The 24,774-nt window shown below is 43.3% G+C and overlaps 1 protein-coding gene across 7 annotated transcripts in view; it reads right to left on the reverse strand.

Moving 5' to 3' along the window:
* dmxl1 (Dmx like 1) overlaps positions 1-12,701 on the reverse strand; it is a 185,849-nt gene extending 173,148 nt beyond the window's left edge. For all 7 annotated transcript variants that reach the window (XM_078214619.1, XM_078214618.1, XM_078214617.1 and 4 more), the window contains exon 1: positions 12,350-12,701. In XM_078214619.1, the coding sequence (XP_078070745.1) occupies positions 12,350-12,436 (87 nt within the window). In that variant the 5' untranslated portion in view covers positions 12,437-12,701. The remainder of the gene's footprint in view (positions 1-12,349) is intronic.
* Between the last annotated feature and the right edge of the window lie 12,073 nt (positions 12,702-24,774).

Here is a 24,774-nt window from a genome sequence, read left to right on the forward strand (position 1 = left end):
AGCCTGCTTGTTTAGCACAGCTTCCACAGATGCATTGCAACAACATATCATGCGTGACTTCTAACACCTCGGAGGAAGAGAGCAGCTGGTGCCCCCCATCCCCACCCCATCCCGTAACAAACATGAATGAGGAGGAGGAGGAGTAGGCCACTTGGCATTACAAACCTATTCCGCCATTCAATATCACGGCTGATCTGATTATAATCTCAACCCCACATTTCTGCCTACTGCCGATAACATTTTACTCCTTGTTAATAAATAATCTTTCTAGCTGTGCCATAAAAACATTTAAGACTCTGCTTCCACTGGCCTTTGAGGAAGAGAGTTTCAAAAGATTCACAACCCTCAGGAAGAAAAACAATTCTCCTCATCTCTGTTTTAAATGAGTGACCCCTTATCTTAAAGTGGAGACCCCTAGTTCTAGGTTCTCCCACAAGTGAAAACATCTTCACTACACCAGTCAATATCCCTCAGGATCTTAAAGATTTCAATTGAGTCTCCTCTTACTCTTTTAAATTCCAGTGTATTCAAGCCTAAGCTGTCCAACCTTTCCCAATGAGGCAACTTGTTCACTCCTAGCATTGGAGTAGTAAATCTTCTCCTAACTGTTTTTAATGCATTTACACCTTTCTTTAAATAAGGAGACCAATACTGTACACAGTACTCCAAACGTGGTCTCACCAGTTCCAGGTACAACCAAAGCATAACCTCTCTACTTTTGTCATTAATTCCTCTCACAATAAATGATAACATTCTATTAGCTTTCTTTGGAACTTCACCATTGCTAGGTAAAAATGCTGAAACTCCCTCAATTACAACATTATGGTGCACCAATTCCACACAGACTACATTGATTCAAGCCGACGATGCACCACTACCTGGCTCAAGGATAACTGGAGATGGGCAATAAATGCTGGCCAAGCCAGCGATACCACATCACATGAAACAATTAAAAAATTGAGAAAGCAAAATGATTGTGACACCGTGTCTTTAATACAATAGCACAGGCTAAGCACACATATATAAAGTGATCCTTATTTTATACTCTGGTTCTGGATGACACCACGATGAGCAGGGAGTGTAAAATACTCAGCGGCACCCCAGTGCTTCCCAGGACCTCCGAGCTCTGCAATAGTTGTCATGACAGTCCAGAGTTATATTTTTCATTGTTTACTACAAAGCCCCTTCAACACCCTTCCAACTGGTAATATCACAAAGCACAGCAAACACTCAACCTCATGAACTCGCAGAAAATTAAAAAGACATGTGTATGGACATACATCAAGAATTCAGCACATTTTCGTCCTCATAAAATACAGTAGTACTTTCAACAAAGCATTCTTAGGCTTAACTTCTGTATCTCAGTAACAGATTTGTATTAGATGTTGCAATTGTATGAATATAATGCAATAAGTCAACAACCTGTAATTGTAATTACATTGTAATTCACAATAATTTACAAAAATAATATAATCAGAGTGTTCTGGTACTTGCCACTCGCCACCAAAAAGGAAACAAACAGGCATTCCTTAGCTGCATCTGCTCAAGTCTCTTGACAATTAACAACAAATGTTCACACATTTGTTAAGAGATTAGTGAACATTTAAGTTGCAGCAGTCATTGATTTAACAGCATCTGGTTTTGAAACTGCTCATGGAGAAGGACAAAATATTAGTTACATCCTCTTCGTTATTGCCCAAGTAACAGATTCCTAAATTATCTATACCTGTAGTTTAACATGCTGTTTCATCAAGCAGCAGGACTCAACTATCATTTTCAACCTACCTTGTGGAACAGGCGAGAGGAAAAGAGGAGCCAGATTGTCTCCCGTGTAATGAAAGCAGTTAAAAAAGTCGCCAGTAGAATTATTAGAGCCCTTAGGTTTACAGATATATATGATTTCCAAATTTCATTTCTCAATTTTTTTGAAATGATGGATAATATTTGCTGTCAAATGCAGCTTCTGTACTAACGGGGCTTCTAAAGATATGCCCTGTTTTCTGCCTCTTTTCCTCAGGATCTAGGGCAATTCCCTAATGACCAAGCACTTTACAAATTTTGAGAATTCCCTCATTGCAAAAGGCTCTACTGCTCACTACTTGTGCTTATCCCTGGGACAAAATGTACACATGGACTATGATGAGTCTCCATTTGAGAAGATTGATGAAAAGAGCTCACCACTCACCATGGAATTGGATGCTACTTAGCACTTAATTATTCCAATTATCTTAAACTAGCTTCTTTGTATGGCTGTCAGTCCTAGTCTTTTCTAAGTATTAATATCTTGTAAAATATTTCCGAATGGACCTCAAGACCAATCTCCTTTCTCCTTGGGAAAACTTTACTGTCTCGGTTGAACATGCTGTGAATGACTACTCAATTGAACATCATAGTCAATGTCAGTGTAAATATCAATGCAAGAAGTTGGGCAAATTAACTCAAGTGAAATAATTTCTACCACAGAATTTAAGAATATTCCCACAGGTGCATAGATTATTTTTCATCAAGAAAATATTTTCAAAATGGGTTGACCACTGGTTTCACCTTAGGCATCCAGGCTTCATAGAAATCATAGAAACCCTACAGTGCAGAAAGAGGCCATCTGGCTCATCGAGTCTGCACCGACCACAATCCCACCCAAGCCCTACCCCCATATCCCGACACATTTACCCGCTAATCCCTCTAATCTACACATCTCAAGACACTAAAGGGAAATTTTAGCATGGCCAATCAACTTAACCCGCACATCTTTGGACTGTAGGAGGAAACTGGAGCACCCGGAGGAAACCCACGCAGACACGAGGAGAATGTGCAAACTCCACACAGACAGTGACCCAAGCCGGGAATCGAACCCAGGTCCCTGGAGCTGTGAAGCAGCAGTGCTAACCACTGTGCCGTAAATTTAGTCCAAACTGACTATGAAAGTCTACTCAGTTCCATTAAGCATGGACACAAACTATTCCTAGTTTGGGACTTTATTACAAATTACAAAGGAGAAGCACTATAGTCGATACTGTAAAAATGACAAATGGAGTGGGCTCTTTTAAGCTTGAGGCTCAAGCGCAGAAACTGTACTCTATATCCAATTGTATTAAAACTGACCTAAGAGCATTTGATATCAATACCAGATGTTCCAAAAAGAAAGTGCTCCATTTCTTCCCTTGATCAGCCAAAAGAGAAAAGTTACTGAAATAAGGTTGTTCTGGAGGGCTGTTAGCTAGGACTCAGACTCAAGGCTAGCTGCTCAAATCACCATGATCACTGTTTAAGCTATTATATTCTGCATTTTAATATTTCTGGAAAATTAAAATATTTGCATAGCTGGCCATACTTCTTTAGAAAATGTAATCATTGCAACATTCACTGCATGGAAAGAGGCTGTTCGACCCATCGTACTGGTGACAAATCTAGATAACAGTAAACTGCTGAACCCCATTTCCTGAATGGTTTTTTTTCTGTTTTCTAATACTTATTCACCTCCATTAAAACTTTATGGAATCAACGTTACACTTAAGAGGTCTTTTACTCCTTTAGCATTATGTATATTAACATTCCTTTAATGCCACCTTGCAAACAGATAATGCAAACAGTAGGCAGCAATCTCATCCTTTTTTAGTTTGGTGTTGGTCCCAATAACAACTTGCATTAATGCAAACCACCTTTAACACAAAACGTCCCACTAGAGACCTGACAGTGTAAGACAACTGCTCATGCACTACATTAACAATGCAGAAATCAACACAAGACAAAATATAAACCTATGAAAAGATGCTATAATTACAATTAGGTTTTTATAGAGAACAATGTTAAACCCAGCCACTTATTCATCTTTTTTTTAATTGCCAGAGATTTATTTATAATCAGATTCATTTTCTAATTAAAACAAACAATTTTCCTGCAACTGAAGCAAAAAACAGCCTAGGGTGCAAGATCAGAAGCTTATCTGAAATTTCCGGAAGTGTAGAAGGAACCTGCAACGTGGAATAAGGATTGGTTTTCATTGCAAACCAATGCCAGATTTACAGACCTGCTGTCTTGTTTTGGTAAACAATGCTTTCATATTGCTGAAAGACTGCTCAGGAAGTGCAGTCAACTGAGGGAGTACTGCATTTCTGTTATCGGATTCCTTCTCACACAAAAATATTATAAATACATTATACCAACTGGCAGCCTCCCATTGATATATGAAAGGAAAATTATCTTTCTAAAGTAAAATGCGACAGATGCTGGAAATCTGAAATAATTGAAAATTCTAGAAATACTTAGGTCAGGCAGCATTTGTGAAGAGAAGCAGAGTTAATATTTCATGTTGATGGCCTTTTCCTGCCTCCGTACTTACTTAAAAATTGATACATCTAACCTTTACCAATTGTCAAAGGTCATCAACGTGAAACTGTTGATCTGTTTCTCTCCACCTGACCTACTGAATATTTTCAGTATTTTCTGTTTTTATTTTAGATGTCCAGCATCCATAATATTTTGCTTTTGTTCAAGGAGCGATCTAGTTGTCTTATGAAAAGTTGTGTTTTTTGCATAGTCAACAGGAGTTGGAGGTTTTGGATAACTGGGAAATGCAACAATGCATGTCCCTTGACTGCATGAACACACCTTGGCAAAAAGGAGATCCCAGTCTATTTTGACAGAAGACGAGCATTCTAGCAGGTTTTAAGCAAGTATAGAGTAGAGGCAAGGAAAAAGGGACAAAAAACAGAAGGGAATGTCTGTAATAGTGTGGAAGGTGAGTTAGATTAAATGGCAGAAGTGATGATGATGCCAGGCAAAAGGGACAGTAATGGGACAAGAGACAAAGTATGGGTCTAGAAGAGTGATAAATGGGAAAAGAATGATCAACACTTGCCATTCAAAAAAAAGGATAATGGTTACAATCTGAAACTGTCAAACTTAATGTCGAATCCTGAAAGTGGATCAGTGCTTACCCAAAAGAGGTGCTATTGTTCAAGGTTATATTTAGCTTCACTGAAGTATCACAGGTTCACACTTACCAGCTAAACCTATGCTAAGGAATTTAAGTAGTGGCAGAAGCAAGTTGCTGCTCACACACTCTCGGCTGTTTTTGCATGATTTCAGATGTAAAAAGGATCCAAGACATCTGGGTGACTTGGCAGTTGCAGCGGATGGTCAATACAGGTTCTTGACAGTATTTACTTTTTACCGCAATCCACACAGCGTTACCATTATGCCATATCAACCAAAATTATCACCTTCTATGCCACAATGGGCTTTGCTTCACCCTTCCAACATGAGTCACTCCACTGCGAGGTGGCGAGAATTCACCATGAGAAGGGATACAGGGGACCTGAAGTGAGAGGCTGTAGATCTGAAGAGAACATCCAGAGATCAGCCTGCTTTTTGTCAATGATCCATTAGCTAGAACCCATCTGAAACAGTATAGATTTACTTTGCCCACACTTCATCTTACTTTGTTTCTAAGCAATACCACCTCCCATTATAGTACTTCCAATATGCCTTCAGTTTTCTTAGCCGAAGTTTCCCCTACATTGTGGCTGACAGAACCATGTCTCATTTCTTGCGCTTCTGTTTAGTTGGCAAGGCCGACTCCGAGCTCCCAGTCACTCGTCGTTTTATTTCTCCATTCAACTCTGATCTCTTTGTCTTTGGTCTCCTACACTGTTCCAATGAAGCTTAACGCGAGCTCAATAAACAGCATCTCATCTTTCAATCAGGTACTTTACAGCCTTCCGGAACGAATATTGAATTCAACAGTTTTAGATTATAACCTCTAACTCCATTTTTTCCCCCCAGACAGGACTGGCTGGTAATTCTTCCATTCCTATTTAGATTTTCACAGTAATACATAAACTATCACTTTATATCCCGCCATATCAATCTTTTGTTTCTTCACTTGTCCCATTACCATGTCCTTTTGTCTTGCACCAGCATCTCATTTGTCATTTAATCTCTCCTACTCTCCCCCCACCACAACTTTCCTTTTGTTCTTTCTTCCCCTCCCAAACTTTGCACTATTTGCTTAAAACTTGTTGCACATTTATATTTTTCCCAGTTGTGACAAAACAATAACTTAGATAAAGCCCAATTTGATCAGCATTTCCAGTAGTTACTGTGAAGTAACACCTTGTCAAATAGATTTCATTGCAAATTATAAGGAATGTTTGAAAAGTCTGAATTATTAGTTGCTACATTATACTCAATGAACATTTGAAATAACTGCATTTGTGACACAAAATAATGCTTTTTGTTTAAACCCTGATAACACTATTAGCGATCTGTACTAATTGAGCATTTTTAAAATTCAACTCATTCATAAAATGCCAAGTTCTCCCTAGTTCTGTCTCCTTTCAGTTGAGCAAATTTTGAATCAATGGCATATTCTTGACCATGATGTGGAGATGCCGGCGTTGGACTGGGGTAAACACAGTAAGAAGTTTAACAACACCAGGTTAAAGTCCAACAGGTTTATTTGGTAGCAAAAGCCACACAAGCTTTCGAGGCTCTGAGCCCCTTCTTCAGGTGAGTGGGAATTCTGTTCACAAACAGAACTTATAAAGACACAGACTCAATTTACATGAATAATGGTTGGAATGCGAATACTTACAACTAATCCAGTCTTTAAGAAACAAAACAATGGGAGTGGAGAGAGCATCAAGACAGGCTAAAAAGATGTGTATTGTCTCCAGACAAGACAGCCAGTGAAACTCTGCAGGTCCACGCAACTGTGGGAGTTACAAATAGTGTGACATAAACCCAATATCCCGGTCGAGGCCGTCCTTGTGTGTGCGGAACTTGGCTATCAGTTTCTGCTCAGCGACTCTGCGCTGTCGTGTGTCGCGAAGGCCGCCTTGGAGAACGCTTACCCGAATATCAGAGGCCGAATGCCCGTGACCGCTGAAGTGCTCCCCAACAGGAAGAGAACAGTCTTGCCTGGTGATTGTCGAGCGGTGTTCATTCATCCGTTGTCGCAGCGTCTGCATAGTTTCCCCAATGTACCATGCCTCGGGACATCCTTTCTTGCAGCGTATCAGGTAGACAACGTTGGCCGAGTTGCAAGAGTATGTACCGTGTACCTGGTGGATGGTGTTCTCACGTGAGATGATGGCATGTGTGTCGATGATCCGGCACGTCTTGCAGAGGTTGCTGTGGCAGGGTTGTGTGGTGTCTTGGTCACTGTTCGCCTGAAGGCTGGGTAGTTTGCTGCGGACAATGGTCTGTTTGAGGTTGTGCGGTTGTTTGAAGGCAAGAAGTGGGGGTGTGGGGATGGCCTTGGCGAGATGTTCGTCTTCATCAATGACATGTTGAAGGCTCCGGAGGAGATGCCGTAGCTTCTCCGCTCCGGGGAAGTACTGGACAACGAAGGGTACTCTGTCCACTGTGTCCCGTGTTTGTCTTCTGAGGAGGTCGGTGCGGTTTTTCGCTGTGGCGCGTTGGAACTGTTGATCAATGAGTCTAGCGCCATATCCTGTTCTTATGAGGGCATCTTTCAGCGTCTGGAGGTGTCTGTTGCGATCCTCCTCATCCGAGCAGATCCTGTGTATACGGAGGGCTTGTCCGTAGGGGATGGCTTCTTTAACGTGTTTAGGGTGGAAGCTGGAGAAGTGGAGCATCATGAGGTTATCCGTGGGCTTGCGGTACAGTGAGGTGCTGAGGTGACCGTCCTTAATGGAGATGCGCGTGTCCAAGAATGCAACCGATTCCGGAGAGTAGTCTATGGTGAGCCTGATGGTGGGATGGAACTTGTTGATGTCATCATAGAGTTGTTTCAGTGATTGTTCACCATGAGTCCAAAGGAAGAAAATGTCATCGATGTATCTAGTGTATAGCATCGGTTGAAGGTCCCGTGCGGTGAAGAAGTCTTGTTCGAACCTGTGCATGAAGATGTTGGCATATTGAGGTGCAAATTTGGTCCCCATGGCTGTTCCGTGTGTCTGGATGAAGAACTGGTTGTTGAAGGTGAAGATATTGTGGTCCAGGATGAAGCGGATGAGATGTAAAATTGCATCTGGAAACTGGCAGTTGTTGGCGCTGAGCACTGAGGCCGTTGCAGCAATGCCATCGTCATGGGGGATGCTGGTGTAGAGTGCTGAGACATCCATTGTGACGAGGAGCGCTCCTGGTTCAACTGCTCCATGTGTGCCGAGTTTCTGTAGGAAGTCCGTCGTGTCGCGACAAAAGATCCGACCAAAGAACACACCCGTCAACTCAACACTCTGATCAAGACCTTTGATCCGGACCTTCAGAACACCCTCCGTGCTCTCATCCCACGTACTCCCCGTGTTGGAGATCTCTACTGCCTCCCGAAGATACACAAGGCAAACACACCCGGCCGTCCCATCGTATCGGGCAATGGGACCCTGTGCGAGAACCTCTCCGGCTATGTCGAGGGCATCCTGAAACCCATTGTACAAAGAACCCCCAGCTTTTGTTGCGACACGACGGACTTCCTACAGAAACTCGGCACACATGGAGCAGTTGAACCAGGAGCGCTCCTCGTCACAATGGATGTCTCAGCACTCTACACCAGCATCCCCCATGACGATGGCATTGCTGCAACGGCCTCAGTGCTCAGCGCCAACAACTGCCAGTTTCCAGATGCAATTTTACATCTCATCCGCTTCATCCTGGACCACAATATCTTCACCTTCAACAACCAGTTCTTCATCCAGACACACGGAACAGCCATGGGGACCAAATTTGCACCTCAATATGCCAACATCTTCATGCACAGGTTCGAACAAGACTTCTTCACCGCACGGGACCTTCAACCGATGCTATACACTAGATACATCGATGACATTTTCTTCCTTTGGACTCATGGTGAACAATCACTGAAACAACTCTATGATGACATCAACAAGTTCCATCCCACCATCAGGCTCACCATAGACTACTCTCCGGAATCGGTTGCATTCTTGGACACGCGCATCTCCATTAAGGACGGTCACCTCAGCACCTCACTGTACCGCAAGCCCACGGATAACCTCACGATGCTCCACTTCTCCAGCTTCCACCCTAAACACATTAAAGAAGCCATCCCCTACGGACAAGCCCTCCGTATACACAGGATCTGCTCGGATGAGGAGGATCGCAACAGACACCTCCAGACGCTGAAAGATGCCCTCATAAGAACAGGATATGGCGCTAGACTCATTGATCAACAGTTCCAACGCGCCACAGCGAAAAACCACACCGACCTCCTCAGAAGACAAACACGGGACACAGTGGACAGAGTACCCTTCGTTGTCCAGTACTTCCCCGGAGCGGAGAAGCTACGGCATCTCCTCCGGAGCCTTCAACATGTCATTGATGAAGACGAACATCTCGCCAAGGCCATCCCCACACCCCCACTTCTTGCCTTCAAACAACCGCACAACCTCAAACAGACCATTGTCCGCAGCAAACTACCCAGCCTTCAGGAGAACAGTGACCAAGACACCACACAACCCTGCCACAGCAACCTCTGCAAGACGTGCCGGATCATCGACACACATGCCATCATCTCACGTGAGAACACCATCCACCAGGTACACGGTACATACTCTTGCAACTCGGCCAACGTTGTCTACCTGATACGCTGCAAGAAAGGATGTCCCGAGGCATGGTACATTGGGGAAACTATGCAGACGCTGCGACAACGGATGAATGAACACCGCTCGACAATCGCCAGGCAAGACTGTTCTCTTCCTGTTGGGGAGCACTTCAGCGGTCACGGGCATTCGGCCTCTGATATTCGGGTAAGCGTTCTCCAAGGCGGCCTTCGCGACACACGACAGCGCAGAGTCGCTGAGCAGAAACTGATAGCCAAGTTCCGCACACACAAGGACGGCCTCAACCGGGATATTGGGTTTATGTCACACTATTTGTAACTCCCACAGTTGCGTGGACCTGCAGAGTTTCACTGGCTGTCTTGTCTGGAGACAATACACATCTTTTTAGCCTGTCTTGATGCTCTCTCCACTCCCATTGTTTTGTTTCTTAAAGACTGGATTAGTTGTAAGTATTCGCATTCCAACCATTATTCATGTAAATTGAGTCTGTGTCTTTATAAGTTCTGTTTGTGAACAGAATTCCCACTCACCTGAAGAAGGGGCTCAGAGCCTCGAAAGCTTGTGTGGCTTTTGCTACCAAATAAACCTGTTGGACTTTAACCTGGTGTTGTTAAACTTCTTACTATATTCTTGACCATCCATCAGCAGCATACCGTCAGAAAAAAATCACTTGAAGATTGAAAACAACACAGACAGGCCCAACACTGCTGGAGTGAAGAGGTGGGGGGGGGGCGGCAATTGTGACCCCCCCAAGAGGGTCAGGCATCAGAGATTGCCCCCAGGCATTACCATCATGGCAGTGCCAGCCTGGGCCCTCTGGCACTGTCCAAGGGGCAAAGTGCCAATGCCCAGGGGGCAATCAAGGTCCTGCTGCCACTCTGTAGTCAGGATTGGTGGGGGAAGGAGGCCAGCAATCAGGGCTGGCCACCTGGGTGGGGGCAGCCTGGACTGCTGGAGAGGGGTAGACCAGCGATCGGGCCATGGGATGGGGGGGGGGGGGGGTCGCACAGCCATCATTGTGGGGGTCGCGGAGCTCGACAGTGATGGAGTTGGCCAGCAATTGGGAGGCCAGCAGACAGGGGCCACTGCTCATGCAGCGATCTCGGCGCTGACAGATCAGTGCATGTGCAGAGGCCCGCACAGTGCTATGCTGCCAGCCTCTCCAATGGAGATAAGCCCCACCCACTGATTTTTAACATGATTCAAGCTAGTGCACTCTGCAGTGCACAGAGAATGGGAGATTCTTTTTTAAATTCCCACTGAAAAAACTAGCGTGATTAAACTCCAGTTTCTATGCAAATTCGACACTTAGAATTTTTTGGGGAGAATCCCACCCAAAAGGTTTAGGAACAATCAAAATTGTCACATTTACAATTATTCATGCCATTACCAAGGTTTTGAAATTCCTCCAATTTTCTCTTTCCTAAAATAAAAGTTCCAGGAGTTCTTGGCATCTTTTGGCATGCCACCGACATGACTACAACGTAACTCTAAATTACCATCAGGTTAGCAGTCAGTAGTGGTTCAGTTGATAGCACTCTTGCTTTTGAGTCAATCACAAGGTTCCAAGTTCAAATCCCTCTTCAAGACTTGAGCACAAAACATCAAGGATGATGACAATACTGAGGGAATGCTGAACCTTTGGAGGAGCTGTCTTTCAGGGGAGATGTTAAACTGAGTGGACATAAAAGATCCTACAGTAATATTTCATAGTAAGAAGTCTCACAACACCAGGTTAAAGTCCAACAGGTTTATTTGGTAGCACAAGCCACAAGCTTTCGGAGCGCTGCTCCTTCATCAGGTGAGTGGGAGTTCTGTTCAATCTTCACATCAATATTTCAAAGTACAGAGGAGTGGCCCCAGTGTCCTGACAATATTTATCCCTCAATCAACATCACAAAAACAGGTTGTCTGATCACAGCACTGTTTGAGGAGTTTGCAGTGCGCAAATTGGCTGCCGCATTTTTAAAAATTACAACTACAATTCAAAAATACTTCATTAGTTGTAAAGTGTTTTGAGACATCCAGTGGTCATAAAAAGCACAATACAAGTGTAACACTTTCTTTCGTGACTTGACATCCACGTATGCAATTTTTATCTTGGATCTCCGACCTTCATAGCAGCACACTTATGCTTTGGCCTATTGCCGTTTCCCAACCAAGATACAGTAACAAGGCACAGTTCATGACTTTAACCTAGGGCCTCCTATTCAGTCACAAACTTAACAGCAAATATTTTAAGTTCAGCAATTGTGGGGATGTTACTTGGTTACATTACCTATGTGAGTCAACTGACGCCACAAATATTTTCATGCAGACACTCCACTAAGACGACAAGATTCCCAAGAACTGGTTGAATACATATAGTGGAGATGCCGGCGTTGGACTGGGGTAAACACAGTAAGTACCAAATAAACCTGTTGGACTTTAACCTGGTGTTGAGAGACTTCTTACTGTGAATACATATAGACCAGCTTCAACAGGTGTGATCACCTCGAACAAAAGTCGCATGTTCCAAAGAAGATGGCTCTACATAACATTTTGATGGAAGGAATGCGAGTATCCGAACTCAACCTGAGCCGAGTCTGCCCCGTGTACTTGACTAGTTGTTGAGTATCTGTGGGCAGGACGTGTGTACACTTGTGTACCGGCTCCTGAGGCTGCGCACCGCTGCAAAACGCCGTGAGTTGCACACAGACCCCGGGACACACACACACACTATCTGCGGATATTCAGACTGCCCACTCCCCTGCCCGGCTTGGTCAGCCTGTTGCCCGGCTCCCTCCCGGCCGGCCGGCCGCACTCACCGTGAACGGTTCATCGCCGATGTTGCCCACCGAGAAGCAGCTGTCCCCGGGGTTGACAGCGCCGGTCAGGACCTGGTGAAGATTCATCTTCCCGCTGGCGTCCCTCCCGTTCCCTTAACCGCCCCGGCCAACGAAGCAAAAGATTCACCCTCCCGGCCGGCTCCCGAGCCCCCGGCTCATCTCAGGGCAGCAACGATGACACCTGTCCGAGAGGGGTAAGCCACACACCGGGCCGCTCTGAGCCCGCTCACTGCCTACTGACGTGTCTGATGGCCGCTGTCCTCCGGGCTACTCCTCACTGACGCCGCTCGCAACGTCCAGCCACCATCTTGCTGACACAGTGCCAACTCTCGCGAGAGCTCGGAGGACAGCACGTGACCCCCCCTCCTGTTACCACGGAGACGGGAGGGCCTCAGGCACAGAGTGCTGGCATTGTTCATGGACCAAGAGGGAAGCAGGGTTAGCTTCTGCTGCTGCTGCTTCAGGCTGGCGCCCATTGCTCTCCACTGCAATCTCTAGCTTGCAAAGACATAGGTCACTTTGAAACCACCTGAACTTGTTCAGCCTGCTTTTAATCTCTTGTCAGAAAGAGCAGTGTTTCCAGCCACTCGCGTTTAAGTAGTACCTTTCACAATCCCAAAGCTCAACGAATGACATTCTTTCTTGCGGTGCAAAGTGCCCTGAATGTGGGCAGCACAGCTTGTGTTAGTGGAGAGATGCGTTTAAAGAGGACAGGAAGGTGGTAAATTCAGAAAAAGAGAGGGAAAATGGAGCTGAGATGAAGATTGAAATGACCAAGGATGAGGAGCCACACAGTGAAGAGATTGAGGCAGATGAATAGGACTTGAGCGGCACTGCATAATGATACAAGGTGAGAGGAGTGGAACAGGATGATGCTCTTGGAGGAAGAGAAGCATTAAATAACTAGAGTAACAGATGAAGGTGTGATATTGTGATAAGTACTATGACAGCCATTTGAACATGGCAGATAGCAGACTGGATAGCAGGAAAGAAGACTTGTTAAGCAAGGTGTTTCTTCTGTGATCTACGTTAGAGTAAAACCAGTATAATGCAACTGATTAGCAATAATACAATGGATATCAAAGATCGTGTTTGCAAGTCAACAATCTTTCTAGAGGATTATGCTGGGAAGAACAATAATAATTGGCCCACTGGTGGAATCCAGCAGTAGGTATGATGGGCATTGCGCAAAGAAGATTAACAAGACTGACTATCAATAGTCTTTTCAGCAAGCGGTAGGCACCTGGAGGGTGAGACACGGGGAGAACATGCAGACTCTGCACAGACAGCGACCCAAGCCGGGAATTGAACCAGGGTCCCTGGCGCTGTGAGGCAGCAGTACTAATCACTGTGCCAATGTGTTGCCCTTTGGTATCATGGAAAAGATGCCATTTGATAACATGGAAAAGATTCTGGAATTTAAGAGGACTGATAGATTATTCAATTAAAAGCAAATGACTGTGAATGCTGGAATCTGAAACAAAAACAGAAAATGCTGAAAATCTGAACAGGTCTGACAGCACCTGTGGAGAGAGAATAGAGCTAATCTTTTGCCAGTTTGACTGCACTGTGGAGGAGGAGTTGGAATTTAGCAACGTTGGTGGAAGGTTCTTTTTAATTCTTTCACAGAATGTGGGTGTCACTGACTAAGCCAGCATTTATTTGCCCTTGAAAAGTTGGTGGTGAGCCATCGTCTTGAACTGGTGCAGCCCATGTGAAAGAGATGCACCCATGGTACTGTTAGGAAGGGAGTTACTGCTAACTGACCTTCAGCCATCTAATAAAAAGAGCTCTCCATAAAATGTTTCCAGAGACTTATACTGTACAGTTGTCAGCCCTTCATTACCAAATTATTTAACGTTTTGTGAGTTTCAAATATTGTAAATGTTATTATACCAAGACTTTTTAATTTGGGACAGTTGAACTTCATATTTTGGAGCAGTATAATTGTTCGATGTTCTTATTTTGTTAATGGCTATTGCTTTATGGTTTTCTGAATTTCATGACTGGTGATTGAATTTTTCCCTAAATGTTTAATTATCATTTGTTGTTTTATTTCTATGAAATTTAGAGCTAATCAGGCTCAACTGTAACACAAATATTTGCATGGATGAATACATGATGTCTGAAATTGAATGCTTGACTTTGATGGATGCAAGCATAGATGATGAACAATATTTTCACATAGATGAATACACAAGTCGAGGGGCTGGTTAGCTCGGTTGGCTAGATGGCTAGCGTGTGGTTCACAATGACGACAACAGTGCAGATTTAATTCCTGTTCCTGCTGAAGTAGCTGGTGAATTGAAATGGCAAATGACAGGAAGTTCGGGGTCATGCTTGCAACTGAGCGAAGATGTTCCGCAAAGCCAGCATGTCTGGGTTTAGTTTTCCCAAGGCCCAAATATTCCTTCCAAGTGAAGCAGTGAATCACTTGCTCTTCTTTCAATTTAGTCTACCACTTTCACTGCTCACAATGCCATCTCCTGTACATTGGAGAGACTAAACTCAGACCGGGTGACTGCTTTGTGGAACACTTTCTCTCAGTCTGCAAGCATGACCCCAACCTTTTTGCTTGCCAGTTCAATTCACCACCTTGTCCTCATGCTCACCTTTCCGACCTTGGCCTGCTGCAGTGTTCCAGTGAAGCCCACAAAAACTGGAGAAATAGCACCTCATCTTCCATTCGATATTTTACAGCCTTGTAACTTAAAATTGAGTTCAACAACTTCAGGACATGAACTCGCTCCTGCAGTTTGATTTTTCTCCCAAACTGCTTCCCCCACAGGGCCAACTGTAACTTGTTTTTATGTTTTGCTTTTAGAGATTACTGATCCTCATTCTGCTATTAACACATTCTGCTATCTGATCTTTCTTTCACGATTAACCAGGTCTTAGTCTTTTACACTGTCATTACTACTCCCAATGTCTTGTGCCCATGACATTTTTGTCAAATCTCTCCTGAACTTCCACCTATCCCTGACCTTCTATTTTGTTCCACCTGATCCACTCTCTCTCTTCAACAGTATAAAACCCATCACATATCTACCTCTCCCCAGCTCTGAAGAAGAGTCGTATGGACTTGAAATGTTAACTCTGTCTCTCTCTGCACATGGTGCTGAGTTTTCTCGCCTTTCCTGTTTTTATTTCAGATTTCCAGCATTCTCAGTATTTCACTTTTATTATACTACTATGTATTTCCTGACGTTGCTCTAGGCAGTTCAGTAGATGTGTTTTGTAAGGGTGGGAACAATTGCACCATATAAAAATGTAGGAGGGTATCCTTCGAAGAATTTTTAAAAATTGTTCTACATTCTTGAAGTGAATAATGTGACTTGAAATGAAAATTAGAAGTAAAAAAGGAGGAGGATGGGGGTGGGATGTCGATTGGATGGTGGTAGTGGAAGAACTCATAGAAGCTGGATTGCTTAGAGAAAGAGCAAATCCGTGTGCTGAAACATTAAAAAAAGGAACAGACTGGGAGTGAAACTTGAAAAGTAGCACCAGGGGTATGAATTAAGGAAGACATAAAGATCAGCAACCTAGGAATGGGACTTGAAAGAGAGTAAGACAACAGGATTAGGACTTAAAAACTTGGCACCACTGGGGTTTTTTTCTTGCTTCGTACCTGGGTTTAAAGTTGACTAATTCGTAGAGATTGACTATCATATATAAATGATTTGGAGGAAAATGTAACTGGATTGATTAATAAGTTTGCGGACAACGCAAAGGTTGGTGGATTTGCGGATAGCAATGAGGACCATCAGCGGATACAGCAGGATATAGATCAGTTGGAGACTTGGGCAGAGAGACAGCAGATGGAGTTTAATCCGGACAAATGTGAGGCAATGCATTTTGGAAGGTCTAATACAGGTAGGAAATATACAGTAAATGGCAGAACCTTTAAGCGTATTGATAGGCAAAGGGATCTGGGTGTACAGGTACAAAGGTCACTGAAAGTGGCAATGCAGATGGAGAAGGTAGTCAAGAAGGCATACGGCATGCTTGCCTTCATTGGCCGGGGCATTGAATTTAAAAATTGGTAAGTCGTGTTGCAGCTTTATAGAACTTTAGTTAGGCCGCACTTGAAATATAGTGTTCAATTCTGGTTGCCACACTACCAGAAGGATGTGGAGGCTTTGGAGAGGGTACAGAAAAGATTTACCAGGATGTTGCCTGGTATGGAGGGCATTAGCTATGAGGAGAGGTTGGAGAAACTTGGTTTGTTCTCACTGGAGTAACGGAGGTTGAGGGGCGACCTGATAGAAGTCTACAAGATTATGAGAGGCATGGACAGAGTGGATTGTCAGAAGCTTTTTCCCAAGGTGGAAGAGTCAATTACTAGGGGGCATAGGTTTAAGGTGCGAGGGGCACGGTTTAAAGGAGATGTATGAGGCAGATTTTTTACACAGAGAGTCGTGGGTACCTGGAACTCGTTGCCGGGGGAGGTAGTGGAAGCGGATACGGTAGTGACGTTTAAGGGGTGTCTTGACATTTACATGAATAGGATGGGAATAGAGGGATATGGTCCACAGAAGGGTAGGGGGTTTGAGCTAAGTTGGGCAGCATAGTCGGTGCAGCTTGGAGGGCCGAAGGACCTGTTCCTGTGCTGTAATTTTCTCTGTTCTTTGTTCTTTGATCAGTTAACAACTTCATCATTGATAAGTGTGGTAGGGGTGGAGCTTGACAAAAGAGTGGGAGCAGAACTTTGGGGCAAAAAAGATGACAGTGAGAGTTTCAAAAAGCAAAAAAAAGGATCAGAACTTGAGGGAGAATTAGAAAAATATTGGAGCTGTGACTTGAGACGGGTATGCCGGATGGAGGGATATGAGGGAGCAAGAAAGCAGCATGGAACTGAGAATGGTATTTGAGAAGCTTTACCCAAGGAATGGCATTGTTCAGGTGCTTTGAAATAACAAGCAAGAGAGGAGGGAACTCAGAGGAAGTGCACCTGATGGAAGGTGTTGGTGAAATTGGGTGTATGATTCACAATGGCGTTCGGGAAGACAATTATTGCAAGTTAATGGTATGATCCATTGAGATTGGGATAAGTAGTAGAAAGAACTATGGCTAGATTTAGTCTCATCCTCTCCCCTTTAAACATATTTCCATCATTTGTCCCATGACCATCCCGTCCATTCTTCCATTACTCTCAGTTCTTAACCCCTGAAACCACCTCCCTTTCATCCTTCACCTCATGGCTCTCATCAATCCATGTATTCTAAACCCTTTCATGGGTTGTGAGTGTTGATGGCAAGGCCAGCATTTGTTCCCATCTCTAATTGCCCTTCAGAAGGTAGTGATGAGTTACTTGCATGAACTGCTGCAATCCATGTGGCGTAGGTACACTCACAATGCTGTTTGGAAGGGAGTTCTAGGATTTTGGCCCAGAAATAATGAAGCAATATAGTTCTCAATCAGGATAGTGTGTGACTTGGAGGGGATCTTGTATGTGGTGGTGTTTACATGCTCCTGCTGCCCTTGTCCTTCTAGGTGGTGGAAGTCATGTGTTTGGAACGTGTTGTTACGCATCATGTATCTGGTACACACTGCTGCCACTGTGTGCAGGTGGTGATGGGAGTGAATGTTTAAGCTGGTGAATGGGTTGTCAATTAAGTGAGTTGCTTAATCCTGATGGCATTCAGCTTCTTGAGTGTTGTTGGAGCTGCACTCATCCAAACAATTGGAGAATACTCCATCACACTCTTGACTTGTACCTTGTAGATGGTGGACAAGCTTTGGGGAATCTGGAGGTGAGTTATTGGCTGCAAAATTCCCAGCCCCTGAACTGCCATGTTAGCCATAGTATCTATATGATTGATTCAGTTCAATTTCTGATAAACGGTAACCCATTAGATATTGATATGCCATTAAATGTTAATGGGAGGCAGGTAAATTCTCACTGATCAGACAGCATCATTGCCTGGCACATGCGTGCATGGATGTTACTTACCACTTATCAATCCAAGCCTAAATATTGTCCAGGTAGCTACATATTAGCACAGACTGCTTCAGTATCTGAGGAGTCATGAATGGTATTGATCAAAGATCATTAGTAAACATCCCTACTTCTGACTTTATGATGGAGGGAAATTCATTGATAAAGCAGCTGGATGGTTGGGTCAAGGACACAGCCCTGAGGAATTCCTACAGTGATATACTGGCACTGAGATGATTGGCTCCAACAAACATAAACATTTTCATTTGTGCTAAGTATGATTCCAATCAATGGGGAGTTTTCCCCCATTATTCCCGTTGACTTAAATTTTGTGAGGGCTCCTTGATGCTACACACCAGGTCAAATGCTGTTTTGATAGCATTGAACTAAGGCTAAATTTTAAAGTTTATTTATTAGTGTCACAAGTAGGTTTACATTAACACTGCAATGAAGTTACTGTGAAAATCCTCCAAGTTGCCACACTCCAGCGCCAGTACTGAAGGAGAATTTAACATGGCTAATGCACCTAACCAGCACGTCTTTCAGGTTTAAGAGATGAGAAACATCAAACCAGTGACAGAACTTAAAAGCAATCGAGCTGTATATGAAACTAACCAGCAGCTTTGAGCATTTCCAATAAATTTGTGTGAAGAAATGTTCACTGCCTCTCCCCATCCCACCACCTGCAAAGCAGTAGGTGTATAAAACTATTTGTTTGCTAACTCAAAGATCAGAAAATACCTTTGCTTGTTCAAATGCTTAAAGGATAATACTTTATTTGGTACGATGTAATCACTTGTGAGTGTTTTAAAATAGCATGCCAGTTCTCAGGTTAGTGCTGAGAAATCATCAAGAAGAGAGGATGATCGGTCTGATGACTGGGTGGGGGACTACAATTTTATGGATATTTTAAAAACTATTTTTTAACTAGGGTGGCATGATGGTTAGCATTGTTGCCTCACAGCACCAGGGACCCAGGTTCAATTCTGGCTTTGCATGACTGTCTGTGTGGAGTTTGCACATTCTCCCCATGCCTGCATGGGTTTCCTGCAGGTGCTCCGGTTTCCTCCCACAGTCCAAAGATGTGCAGGTTAGATGCATTGGCTGTGGTAAATTGCCCCTTAGTGCCCAAAGAAGTGGAGGTTAGGCAGATTAGCAATGGGTTACAGGGATAGGGCCTGGGTAAGATACTCTGTTAATCAAGTCGGTGCAGACTCGTTGAGCCAAATGGCCTCCTTCTGCACTGTAGGAATTCAAAGATTTATGGGATGTGGGTGTTGCTGGCTAGGCCAGCACTTATTGTCCATCTCCAACTGCCCTTGAGAAGAGAGAGATTTGCTGCCTTCTTGAACTGCTGCAGTCCATGTGGTGTAGATACACCGACAGTACTGTTTAGGGAGGGAGTTCCAGGGTTTTGAACAAGCAACAGTGAAGGAATGGGGGTAATATATTTCAAATTAGGATTGTGAGTGGCTTCAGGAAAACTTTCAGATGGTGGTGTTCCCCATGGTTCTGCTGCCCTTAGCCTTCTATAGAGAAGTGGCTATGCATTTGGAAGGTGCTGTCTAAGGATCCTTTGTGAGTTCCTGCAGTGCATTTTGTAGATGGCACACACTGCTAGCACTTTGCATTAATGGTGGAAGGAGTGACATTTTGCGAATGGGGTGCCAGTCAAGCAGGCTGCTTTGTCCTGGATGGTGTAAAGCTTGACTATTGTTGGAATTGCACTCATCCAGGCAAATGGAGAATATTGCATCACACTGCTAACTTGTGCCATGGAGATGGTGCACAGGCTTTAGTGTTCAGGAGGTGAGTTACTCACCACAGGATTTTTAGCCTCTGATCAGCTCTTGTAGCCACCGTATTTATATGGCTAGTCCAGTTCTGTTTCTGTTAGATGATAAGCCCCCAGGATGTTGATGGTTGGAGATTCAGCAATGGTAATGTTATTGAATGTCAAGGGCCGATAGTTAGATTCTCTCTTGTTGGAGATAATCATTGCCTGACATTTGTTTGGCATGAATGTTACTTACCAATTGTGAGCCCAAGCCTGGATAAGGTCTAGATCTTACTTCATTTGGACATCAACTGCTTCAGTATCTTGTTCAGAACTAGATAAAGTTTTAAGCAAATTATATCTGTATTTGTGTGTGTTAGGAACAAGTTATAGCTTTAAATTTAATTTATATTGTTTCATTTGTGTATTAAGAAGGGTGAAACGGAGGTTGATTCCATTTTGGAGTTTTTTTTGATGGGGCCGGGAAGTCTCCAGGCTCTGTGTACATGCATTTTTTAAATTAGGTTTGACTCTTGAAGAGTTGGGTTACCAAGGAGTTAGTAGTTTAAGGAAGTTAAAAGAAACGCAAAAAGTAGAAAACTGTTCTGTTGTCTAGCAACCGATGATCAGAGGAAAGATCCATATAGAGACAGCGAGAGACAAGTTTTAGTTTCAGTTGGTATGGCAATACTGTGGAGTGAAGTCAGAAATCTCTAAGACTCTCCAGTTGAAAATGATGCTTGACTGCTGAAGAAATAAGTTTAAGGAACTCATTTGTAATGTTCTGAAGTTAAAGTCTAATATATAGTGAATTTGGAGTGAGTTTTTTGGATCTTAAGGGAGATACCAATTGTGGAAAGACTTCCAGTGAATGTTCGGAAGTCAACTGAAAAAGAAACCTCTTTGCAACTGATCCAGCTCAACTCTTGGTGTGGAAATAGTGTTAATTGGAGTGTGGAGTTTGTAAGGATATTGCTGGGATAAAAGGGATAAAGTTGGTTTGAATAACTTTTTTCTTGGTGTCTTTGTTGAAATATTTCCAATATTTTTGTTGCCTAGTGAAATATTTCTTGTTGAATAACTGTTTTATCTTTTTGGTAAAAAAAAAATCAATAGCAGACTCATGTGAGTCTGTTCAGTAAATATCCTCAAGGTTTTAAAATGAGGTTAAAAAATATTATGATCTGGACTTGATTACTGTATTTGTCCAGTAATAACATCAGCTGGGATCATGACAATCTGAGGAATCACTAATGGTGCTGATCCTTGTGCAATCATCAGTGCACATCCCCACTTCTGACCTTATGGTGGAAAGAAGATCACTAATGAAACTGCTAAAGATGATTAGGCCGAGGACACTACCCTGAAGAATTCCTGCAGTAGTGTCCAGGAACTGAGATGGTTGACACCCAACAACCACAGCAGTCTTCCTTTGTGCTAAGTATGACTGAGGAAGATGATGGAGCAGAGTTAGGGGTTGGTCATAGTATCAGTGGATTATGATGTGAGGAGAATGGCTTAAGCTGAATGGCAGCAAGGATGAGTGATGTTAGTAGCCTGAAGTTTAATGTTGTGTGACCAAAACAGGACAGGGGCTGTCATATTAACACTCCAATTAACACTATTTCCACACCAAGAGTTGAGCTGGATCAGTTGCAAAGAGGTTTCTTTTTCAGTTAACTTCCGAACATCCTGTGTTAAGGATGTGGAATTTGCTCAATAGCATGAACCAGTTAGATGGCCTGAGTGGATTTAGCACCAAATTATATAGCTAGTATTTTGTATTATAATCCAGTAAAATGTAGGCACTCAACCAAACCATTTCTTGGAGAATCCTGCATGGTGAAGTGGTCCTGTGCAAATATGATGGCAGCTGACAATTTGCCTAAATCCAAAATTAATCAAATGAATATAGGTGCAAATTATCAAAATTGTGACACACTTTATGCACAATTTCTACTAATATTGTCAGGATATTTGTGGGCAACACAGTGGCACAGTAGTTAGCACTGCTGCCTCACTGCCAGGGACCCAGATTCAATTCCAGCCTCGGGTGACTGTGTGGAGTTTGCATGTTCTCCCTGTGTCTGCGGGTGCTCTGGTTTCCTCCCACAGTCCAAAGATGTGCGGGTTAAGTGGATTGGCCATGCTAAAATTGACCCTTAGTGTCAGATGAATTAGCAGGGTAAATACATGGGGTTACAGGGATTGGGCCTTGGTGGGATTGTTGTTGGTGCAGGCTTGATGGGCTAAATGACCTCCTTCTGCACTGTAAGGATTCTATGATTTACATGCAATTTGCATTCTAATTTGTTACCTCAAGTCTGAACAATGACTAATGTTTAAAGCAGCATGGAAGAGGTTATGGAGGAATGGGGAGAGGCAGCTCAAATACAAGTTGCATTGCAGATGGCCAAGTCATTTGATCCTGTCTAACCAATGACAAGTATGTTTTTGTTAACAGTACTCCCACAGTGCCGTCTAGTTTTACCTCATATTTCATAGATCTTTGGCTATGCAAATGAGCTGATCTTTTAAAAGCCAAATGAGCGCCTCGGGTCAAATTGTTTCTATAGATTTAAATATGCTTGGATCAAAGAGTGTGTCAGAAAAGCTTGATTATAATCTGTATTTGAATTTGCAAGTGAGAAGCAATTTCATAATCTGATGGCAGCTGACATTTTGCCTAAATCCAAAATTAATTACATGAATAAAAGTGGAAAGTATCAAAGTTAGAACACTTAAAGAGATCATATTTTAAACACATTTTCTATAAATATTGTCAGGATATTTGCATTGTCGCCTAATTTGATCCTTTTTATTCGTGGAAAATACTGAATTCATAGGTACAACTTCAATAACTCATATTCATGTCCCACCATTAGTTTGGAGAATGTTTTGGGGTGCTTCTTAGCTTATTGCAAGGAAAATGGGCACCAAACCCAAAAGAAACCAACAGGAGATATGACTGAAGGCTTGGTCAATGAGTTGATTTTTTAAAGAAGGAGAATAGGATTCAGAAATTTAGAGAGGGATATATATGCAGAAATTGGGAGCCAGATGGGTGTCAGCTCTGGCACAGTTAGTGAGACAAAGGGAGGGGAAAATATGCAAAATGTCAGTCAGAGGAATGCAGTATTTGAATTGGAGAGTGTAAAGGGTTGCAAACGTGGGACGGATTGAGATCTAAAGTAATGAATAAGGATTTGGAATTTAATGTACTATGGGAGTGAAAGCCAGCTTAGATTATGAAGATTGTGTAGATGAATGGATACACGTAATTTAAACATAGATCAGCTACAATCTAAAATTAATGGTTTAACAGCTTCAGGGGGGGAGCTGAATGACCTGCTCCTGTTTCTATATTCCTTCGAGTGAACAGGACACGATGCACAAGTTGGACTTTGGCAATTGTTGAATACAATTCAAGAAAAAACATAACTAAAACAAACATGGAAAATGATGGAAATACGCAAGTTTATTAGCACCTGGAAAGAGAAAGAAAGAAGCTTATACCCAAACATCACCCATGTTTTTCTCTTTATGAATGCTGACAAAGAACTGTGTATTTTAAACGTCATTTGCTCTGAAACTCTACCATATGCATCGTGTCCTGCTCAAATATCATTAGGAATCTTGAAACAGGAACAGGTCATTCAGCTCCTTGAGCATTATTCCATCATTCATTTAGATCATAGCTGATCTGTATCTCAATTCCATTTACCCATTCATTTCCAACATCTACACTAATTGACACTGGCTTTTGCATTACATGCCCTTGACCTTGGTGTACAGGGCACAATTTCAAAATCTGCAGACAATACAACATTTGAAACATTGTGAATTGAGTGTAATGGTGTAGATTCCACCACACTGTAGAATTTCAAAAGGATATGAGAGAAGTTGGTGGGATGGGCAGACAAATGGCAGTTGAAATTTAATGATGTGGAGATGCCGGCGTTGGACTGGGGTAAACACAGTAAGAAGTTTAACAACACCAGGTTAAAGTCCAACAGGTTTATTTGGTAGCAAAAGCCACACAAGCTTTCGGAGCTGCAAGCCCCTTCTTCAGGTGAGTGGGAATTCTGTTCACAAACAGAGCATATAAAGACACAAACTCAATTTACATGAATAATGGTTGGAATGCGAATACTTACAACTAATCAAGTCTTTAAGAAACAAAACAGCATGAGTGGAGAGAGCATCAAGACAGGCTAAAAAGATGTGTATTGTCTCCAGACAAGACAGCCAGTGAAACTCTGTGGGGGTTACAAATAGTGTGCCATGAACCCAATATCCCGGTTGAGGCCGTCCTCGTGTGTGCGGAACTTGGCTATCAGTTTCTGCTCAGCGACTCTGCGCCGTCGTGTGTCGCGAAGGCCGCCTTGGAGAACGCTTACCCGAATATCAGAGGCCGAATGCCCGTGACCGCTGAAGTGCTCCCCAACAGGAAGAGAACAGTCTTGCCTGGTGATTGTCGAGCTCACCAGGCAAGACTGTTCTCTTCCTGTTGGGGAGCACTTCAGCGGTCACGGGCATTCGGCCTCTGATATTCGAGTAAGCGTTCTCCAAGGCGGCCTTCGCGACACACGACGGCGCAGAGTTGCTGAGCAGAAACTGATAGCCAAGTTCCGCACACACGAGGACGGCCTCAACCGGGATATTGGGTTCATGGCACACTATTTGTAA

Source organism: Mustelus asterias, chromosome 6 (genome assembly GCF_964213995.1).
Source record: "Mustelus asterias chromosome 6, sMusAst1.hap1.1, whole genome shotgun sequence".
NCBI classification, from domain to species: Eukaryota; Metazoa; Chordata; class Chondrichthyes; order Carcharhiniformes; family Triakidae; genus Mustelus; species Mustelus asterias.